General features: G+C 37.6%; 1 protein-coding gene across 1 annotated transcript; it reads left to right on the forward strand.

Moving 5' to 3' along the window:
* The first annotated feature begins 262 nt into the window (after positions 1-262).
* tfa (transferrin-a) lies at positions 263-7,206 on the forward strand. The gene is made up of 17 exons (XM_079651324.1): positions 263-420; positions 524-672; positions 1,278-1,380; positions 1,478-1,669; positions 2,280-2,409; positions 2,501-2,556; positions 2,916-3,079; positions 3,208-3,361; positions 3,733-3,893; positions 3,986-4,082; positions 4,173-4,193; positions 4,738-4,899; positions 5,462-5,612; positions 6,023-6,090; positions 6,194-6,378; positions 6,532-6,727; positions 6,868-7,206. The coding sequence occupies exons 1-17, from the start codon at positions 381-383 to the stop codon at positions 6,912-6,914; spliced, it is 2,076 nt and encodes a 691-aa protein (XP_079507450.1). The 5' UTR covers positions 263-380; the 3' UTR covers positions 6,915-7,206.
* Positions 7,207-8,970: the final 1,764 nt, after the last annotated feature.

Here is an 8,970-nt window from a genome sequence, read left to right on the forward strand (position 1 = left end):
CAGTCTTTATCGATTGATTATTCAAAAAATCAGTCAATGTATTTCTCCTCAAAGGGCAACTAGAAAGGCGACCAAATAGAGTTGGAATAAGCCCCAAAGGACATGAAGACACTAAACATTTTCAGATTAAAGTGTTGACATTCAAATAGTTACATCATAGCAATACAAATAGGGGGATCTGTGGATTTCCATTATGTGGAAATGTTGGAAATGTAACCCCTCTGTTTTCTCGTAGCAGCAAACTAAAGTACAAACACTCACGCGCCCAAGCACGTACACATTAGGAAACCTGAGCACATTTTTTTTCAGCCGATCAGAGGTTTGCTATAAAATCCCCGGCTGCCTCCCGCACACTCCGCTCTTCTGACCTGAGACTCAACATGCAGACTCTCCTCCTTGTGGCGCTGCTCGGATCCCTGGGTAAAAAACATTTCATATTCATGTACCTCGTTTAATCACAGATTTACCTAAAGCTCAATGATTCTGCATTGGTATTTATTTACCCGTGTATCTATGTTTGCAGCCGCTGTGTCCGCGGTCCCCACTGACAAGGTGAAATGGTGCGTAAAGTCGGAGAAAGAGCTGGAAAAATGCGTCGCCCTCGCAGCCAAAGCTCCTGCTTTCACCTGCGTGAAGAGACTCAACACAATTGAGTGCATCATAGCCATTAAGGTGAGTAGAGCGACCAGTGGTGTAAAGTAACTAAGTAGGCCTACATTTACTCAAGTACTTGAGTATTTCAATATTTTACTTTGTACTTCTTCCCCTCTACAATTCAGACTTAAAATCGTGTACCTTTACTCCACTTCATCTATTCAATATATTTAGTAACTTAAACAACACTTAAATAAGACTTTAGTTACACAGGGAGTAACATCCACAAGTTAACCTTACAAAGTAAATAAAAGTAGTTGCACCTTTACCAGCTTTGATAATATAATTAAAACATATCATACATTATTCTGGAATGGGAAAATTTGCATAATAAATACTTTTACTTTCGGTACTTTAAGCATATTTTTTTATGCCAATACTTTTGTACTTTAATATAATATATATATATATATATATATACTTTATATATATTGTATATATAATATGTTTTCATATTATTTAATATGTATTAAATGAAAGTTCTCAAGTAAGTATTGTTGAAAATAAGAAAAGCTGTTTTTGAACAACTGCATTTAGTTACACACAAATTATGCAATATAACCATTGATCACATGTGTGTGAGCTGTTGGTGCAGGTTGGTAATAAATGGTGCATTAAAACAGGCTGGTGAGGCAGATGCCATCACTTTGGACGGAGGGGACATCTACACCGCTGGACTGAACAACTACGACCTGGCTCCCATTATTGCTGAGGACTACGGTACCTGTAAGTAAACATATCAGCCGTCTTTATTGATGAAATTCTCTGATGTATTAAATACGTGTTTTTACTTTTTGCTCACATTTGTTCTGCACTCATCCAGCTTCGGACACATGCTACTACGCTGTTGCTGTGGTGAAAAAGGGCACTGCATTTGACATCACAGGGCTCAAGGGGAAGAAATCCTGCCACACTGGTGTGGGTAAATCTGCAGGCTGGAACATCCCTGTGGGCACTCTGTTGTCCATGAACTTAATTCAATGGTCAGGCATTGAAGACACCCCTGTGGAAGACGGTGAGTAACACTGACTCTTACGACAATCCAAAAAACAGAATCAATATGTCACTATAATTATGTCCTCAGTATTTCTTCTTTGGAATTTGTGTAATTTTTTATCCCTGCAACCTCATTTATTGTAAAGTTCTTCAAGTTTACTGTGGCAGTTTTCAAATGTGGTTAATGTTGGACATTCAAACTAAATGCAACAAAACCACATGCTTCTGTTTAGTAAATGCTATGGTTTGACTTTAAAAGAAAAGTACATTTGTTATGTTATTTAAATTATAGACGGAAATCAGAAAAGTGAACATTAACATTTGGTTTTGCGAAGGCATTTGTGCAAAACAAACTTTGTCCAGGAGAAAGTAATTGTTTCTCAAAACGTACCTGAAAAGGCAGTTTTAAAATTGTTAGGAGACCAGGATCAATCTTTATACAACACTCAGTGAGAAGCATATTTCCAAAAATAAACATAGTTTTATAGGCTTACTTATACAATTATTTGTATGCCCAATGTGTTTAATGTGACTATTTTAGGGCAACACAAACATAATATAATATTTGAAGCAGCTCCATCGTGTAAAGAACTCAGAACAGTATTTATAAAATCTCTTTTTGTACACAGCGGTGAGCCAGTTCTTCTCCGCCAGCTGTGCCCCAGGGTCAGCCCCTGGCAGCAAACTGTGCGAGCTGTGCACTGGAGACTGCTCCAAGTCCCACACCGAGCCTTACTACGACTACGAGGGAGCCTTCGCGTCAGTATCTCCTCTACACTGTGAACTTTCAATATGATCACAGCTCCATCCTGGGGCACTTTTGTTTAATGGACCTATTGATTTGTAACAGGTGTCTAAAGGACGGCGGTGGAGATGTGGCTTTTGTGAAGCATCTTACTGTCCCTGGTCAGTGTCACATTTTAATTTATTCTATTCATTTTTGAATAATTGACTTATATATTAATGTTAGCCAAGCTTATTTGTTTAAAATATGTTTTTACAAATTGTAATTATGTAATCAGTAATGTTTCTAAATGAAGCTTTAATCACGTACTCATATGAGAATTTGTTTTACTGCTAAATTACGTTTGGATTTAAAACCACAGCTTAGATTCTCACTCTTGGTCATAATTACCATAACTGATATTATATTTGTGGGATTTGACCAATAAAATGAACAGAACTTGATAGGTGGGGTAGGGTAAGACTCTTGTTTTTGACTGATTGTAAGAGTGATATTTATAATTGTTGTATCACACTTTCAGATTCAGAAAAACCAAACTACGAGCTGCTGTGCAAGGATGGCTCCAGAAAGCCTATTGACGACTACATGAACTGCAATCTTGCCAGAGTATCGGCTCATGCGGTTGTCAGCCGCAAGGATCCGCAGCTGGCTGACTTAATCTGGAATAGCCTCAACTCAGTACAGGTATGACACAAAAGATCTGTACTACAGAAAGATCAAGAAGTAAAGTTGAATAAGTGAGGAGATGGAGAAATACAGTAAATCAGGACATAAAATGACTGATTTAAACATGTTACTTTTAAACCTTTCAGGACTTTCAACTCTTCTCTTCTGAAGCCTATGCACATTCCAAAAACCTGATGTTCAAGGACTCAACAGTCAGGCTGGTGAGGGTGCCTGCAAACACAGACTCCTTCCTGTATCTGGGTGCTGAATACGTGAGCATTGTCCGCTCCATTACGAAAGGTACTGTTAACACACAGATAGAACACACATAGAGACGATTGACATAACAATTTTAAGAATGTAGGCTATTTTACTTCTTTATATTGTTAGACTAGTGGATAGAAATCATTCAAATTAAACATAAAGGTGTTTATTTTACCATTTGTTTTGCATCTGAAGATTTAATTGCTAAATGTACCAAAAGTTAGCATTAGATAATTCCTCATAATTTTGCACATTTAAACATTTCAGAAAACTCATATAATGTGAGTAATCTACTGAAGAAATTTCATGTAAACCTTGTACCCTATTCACCTGTCGTGTCTCTCCCAGAACACACAAACCATCATTCAAACACACTTATTTGACTCTTGTTTTACGTAACCTTCCAGAGCCAGCAAGCTCTGCTTCCTCCGCCATTAAATGGTGCGCTGTGGGCCACGCTGAGACCACAAAGTGTGACGAGTGGAGCATCGCCAGTGTGGATGAGGACGCCGCCACCATTGAATGTCGGAATGGCGCCACAGTTGAAGGCTGCATTAAAATGATTATGGTAAGACTCTTGATGATGAAAATGTTGGAATAGCTTGAGATTTAGTTTTGATTCAGTGGTGTTTTATTCTGATTACATATTTTACTCTGTAGAGTGGAAATGCTGATGCGATTGCAGTGGATGGAGGTCAGGTGTACACGGCGGGAAAGTGTGGCCTGGTGCCAGCTATGGTGGAGCAGTATAATGCAGGTATGAGGCCTACATAGAAACCATCCCATACAATCCTGTGTTTGAACTGATACACATGAATAATATTTGGATCTCTGTCTCTCTCCACAGATTTGTGCGGCAACCCTGGAGGTAAAATTAATGTTTAAATATTGATAAGTATATTTGATAACAAAATAACACACATTTACCTGGTACTTTTAACGCATCTTGAACCATAAAGATTAGGAGTGTGTGATAAAATACAGCCTTGAGGAGCAACACATGGTTTTAATGTCACAATATTACAATACCTGTTAGTCTTTGCACTTAATACGCTAATTTCTAATCATCTCTCGAGAAGTTTCTTGGATTGAGCTGTTGTTTGATTCTACAAATAAAAAAATACAAGTTTTTAAAAGAGAAGCCCCATTAGATTCTAATGAAATATGAATGTATTGTTGTAAAAGTTATTCACCATCTATCTTTTGTTTTATTTTCTTGATTAACCGTGAATTGTAATTGATTGATTTGAAGTGTACAGAGTGAAAACCTTTTATTTTCTTAAATAAAACTTTGTGAAAATTATTAGGAAATTACAGAGCAGATGATCTTTCAAATTGAATTATCGATAACTTCAAATTATCTGGCACAAAACGTTTGTAATTCGAGTCCTTCCGGACTCCCTCTCTTGCAGACAAATCCTCTTACTATGCTGTTGCTGTGGTAAAGAGGAGTTCAGGTCTGACCTGGGACACGTTGAAGAGCCACAAGTCTTGCCACACTGGACTCGGAAGAACTGCTGGCTGGAACATCCCCATGGGTCAAATCTACAGTCAGACTCAAGACTGTGACTTCAGTAAGGGACCGTGTGCTCTTCCATGTGCAAATACTTAACGAAAGACACGTAAAGCTGCCAAGTATATGTTTGTGATCAATAATATAAATACTTTTTTTTATTGAAAGCGCAGTATTTACAAAGTTGTAGGAACTAAACATAATTTCTTTGTACGTTTTTAGTATGTTTAGATAACTCAAAGCGCTTGGTTAAGTTAAGGCTAAGACTATTTATACTATTTTTCACACAGACAACACTGTTTGGATCTCTGAGATGTAAGATCCAAAGAACAGCAATTACAGCTCATCACCATGGATGTGACCAAAGAAACCAAACAGAGATAATTTAGGTTTTCAAAGTTCTGTGTTTTTGCATTCCCAACATCCACTTCGACCACCCTCCTACGACTTAGAAAATATGTAAATGATCCTAGACAAAAAAAAACATTCTCAGGGAACACAATTAACACAATAACGTTTCCTCCAAAATCATGCACTAGAAATGCAGGTTTTAGGACACATGATTTGCTTCCTTCCCTCATCTGAGTATGACACCTGCCCCCTTTGTCTCGTCCTCTCCTCAGCCAAGTTCTTCAGCAGCGGCTGTGCCCCCGGATCAAACCCCAGCTCTCCCTTCTGTTCTCAGTGTGTCGGCAGTGGAAGATCGGTGGGAGATGAGTCAAAGTGCAAAGCCAGTGCTGAAGAGCAGTACTACGGCTACGCAGGAGCATTTAGGTAGGACAAAGGACAGTGGACATTCATCCACTCAGCACTTTTTTTGCAGTTTCAATGCTGGTAGCCAATAAATAGCACAAACTCCTCCTTAAACCCCAAAACTGTAGTTTTTACACGTTTGTTTATGTATGGCTTAAAAACTAAAGATATTTTTTATTCATGAATTAACTTTTTTTGCTGCTAATAATACAATTGTATTTACTTTTCAAGTGACCCAGGCTAGCTGTCTCCCCAGACGTTATTCTTTATGCTAAGCTAAGCTAACTGCCTCCTGACTTTAGACCTTTACTGAACATTCAGGGGTATCAATCTTCTGGTCTAATAAAGCAAATAAAGGTATTTCCATGGTATTTACTTTCTATTCCAGAGCACCTCATCTTTGTGTTGTTATGTTTTGCATCTCATTATAGGTGTTTGGTTGAGGGTGCAGGGGATGTTGCTTTCATCAAACACACAATTGTTCCAGAAAACAGCAATGGTGAGAGACTGACACTTACCTCTCTTAATCTCAGCTATGAATGTGTTATTTATATAAACTTAAAACATGGAAAAACTTAAAACTCCACCTCTTCTTGTCAAAGGCAAAGGTCCAGAATGGGCTAGAGGAGTAATCGCTCATGACTACCAGCTGATCTGCCCTGGGCAGGCTGGTCGTGTGGAAATCTCCGAGTACGCCACGTGTAACCTGGCTGCTGTGCCCGCCCACGCTGTGGTGACTCGTCCGGAGACCCACAGCAAGGTTGTTCAAATCCTTAATGGACAGCAGGTCAGTGATGATTTTTTAGGTCATGAGGTATAAGATCAAGAATAAAACATGCATTTTTTTCTAACTTTCAACAGCATTGTTTTAAGTCTAAACCCGGGTCTAATGCTGGCTTTGTAAATAGGTCTGTTTCTAAATCTTTGTTCTTGTTTACAGGCCAAGTTTGGTAGCAGTGTCAGTGATGATGCCCCATTCAGGATGTTCCATTCAGACTCAGGGAATAACCTCCTCTTCAAGGACTCCACCAAATGTCTCCAGACGATTCCTAAAGGAACAAGTTATGAAACCTTTTTGGGACCAGAGTACTTGACTGCCATGAAGGCTCTCAGACAGTGCGGTGAAAACACTCCAGGTTAGTAATATCGTTGGTCAAAACAGGACACAAAATATAACTTTTAACATTGTATTTTTGTATCTTAGACATATCACACTACATATTTGCATCTGATCGGCATACTCAAGTCAGTTTTTGTATTTCTTTTTCCTCAACAGAGCTGGAGAAATCTTGCACTTTCCATCCCTGCCAGCAAAAAAACTAGTGGCAACCACGGACCAAGAGGTGCCTTCATTGATACGGGCACCTCCCTTCCCACACTCAACCCCCAAATTGCCTTTTGTATTTTCTTACTGATCTTGCTGTAGACCGATGTTTTAAAAGTATAACCAATAATTGCACTACCACAACTTACAGATCAACTTTCATGTAAACAATCACTACCACCTCTAGCTTTTTTCATGCTGGTGTAACATATGTTACATTACCTTTGTTATTGGATCCACTATGTTATGTTAATGTGCCTGACTTTTCTCAAATAAAGCCTTTTAATGTTATTTTGTGGTGACAGTGTGTTGTTTTTTGGATGAATGCCCTGTCTAAGCATTCATATTAAGTGTCATTAAAAAGTACACAGTAGTATCGTGAAAAGGGAATTTTTTTTTTGTCCCTCAATTCGCTTAGTTTGCCAGAAACAGTCTGGAATAAACCGATTTATTGGCAATCTGTAACTTTAAAGCTTCGTTGTAAAACACAGCTGGAGTATTAAAGGTCTTAAAAGTGCATGGACTTGATTACCATTCTAACTGGTTATTATAAAAGTAGTAAATTGTTATGAAAAGAGATGCACCACAACATTTCTTCCAACCAAATAATCACAACATATCATCTAATTAAACAAAGGGAAGTCACCTTCAGCTGCATTTCCACGTAGAGAAACATTTACATATTTTTGGATTGGGGGTTCTGCTTGAGTGCTTTTGGGGGGACTCTGAAAAGCATCAAAATGTCAAAAAATGCTGTCGTCGACTGACAGAAAATGCTATTTCACTGAGGGAGGTTCCAGACATGAGACATCTGGATCATTTTTATCAACTTAGGAAATAGACAAACACAATTTCATTGACTGGAGCTGTTTGCCTGGCCAAATAAGCACACAATGAGGCCCTGTGGTAAACAGGAACTTTGAGTCCTTATTGACCTGCTGTTTGTGGTAGTTTAGTCCAACTCAAATTGACTTAATGAAATATGCAACTTTTAAATTTGGACACAGGGCCCCTCTACAAATGATCTTGTCCATGCAGGCTATAATGGGCATTCATTATTTCAGGTAATATTATGTTTAAGTGGAGCACATTCTTAAACACATCTGCTGAAAATGTTTTATCACAAATGTTTTTGGGTCTTTTTGCCTTCATTTTGGTACAACAAGAGATAGACAGGAAAGGTAGCACATGGGCTATTGATCCAAGTTTTAATAAGCATTTCAGTCATTTTTAACTAGACTGAAAATTGTTCCAGCTTCTTGAACATGGGAAGTTGGTGTTTTTCAAAAAAGGTGATGGTTAACTTAAAATATGTGAGTAATTTACTGTCTGTGGGAACCACACAGTGAATTAAATATGAAGGCTAACATTGAGCTCCAAGAAAGTTACTATTTTATATTGAAAAATAATAAGCGATTCATTAAGAAAATAATTGTAAGATCAGTTAATCATTTAAGTAGTTATAATGAAAATGATCCCCTTTCCATAGGCCACAGGTAAAAATGAGAATACAACATTTTCATAATGGGGCATTTCATTGGCTAAATCATACTTAACTATAAAAAGGACATGCTTAAGCACTCATGTTATTCAATAACAGTATGGGAAAAACATAGTAAATAAATTAGAATTTCCATTTTATGTTACTTTATAAATAATAATAACTCATTGCATTTATTTTAGGGCTTTTACAAGTGTTCAACGTGCTTTACATTATTACATCAGTTATGTAATACATCAATACTGTTGACCCAGAGTACCCACAGGAGCAATTTAGGGTGAAGTGTCTTGCCCAAGGACACAACAGCCAGACATTACACCCTAAACTGCTTCTGTGTTTATACTTTAACATTTACTTATACAACAGTAACTTGAGGAAAACTCAAATGCATGCTAATTATAATAAGTAGAACAAAATAATAGTCAGACATTGGTCATTTTGCATGCTTTTGGTACGTTCAGTATATTATGATGCTTATACTTTTAAATTAACACGTGGAATGAAGTTATTTAGAAGGAATTTCCTACTACTTAAATATACTGTCGGAATAATTC

Source organism: Notothenia rossii (assembly GCF_949606895.1).
Source record: "Notothenia rossii genome assembly, chromosome: 9".
Taxonomy (NCBI): domain Eukaryota; kingdom Metazoa; phylum Chordata; class Actinopteri; order Perciformes; family Nototheniidae; genus Notothenia; species Notothenia rossii.

Excerpts from the sequence above, each read along its gene's own strand:
- tfa (XM_079651324.1), top strand. The coding sequence starts at position 381 with ATGCAGACTCTCCTCCTTGTGGCGCTGCTCGGATCCCTGG. Across the intron at positions 6,091-6,193 it reads TGTTCCAGAAAACAGCAATG|GCAAAGGTCCAGAATGGGCT; the intron begins GTGAGAGACTGA and ends TTCTTGTCAAAG. Across the intron at positions 6,379-6,531 it reads AAATCCTTAATGGACAGCAG|GCCAAGTTTGGTAGCAGTGT; the intron begins GTCAGTGATGAT and ends TCTTGTTTACAG.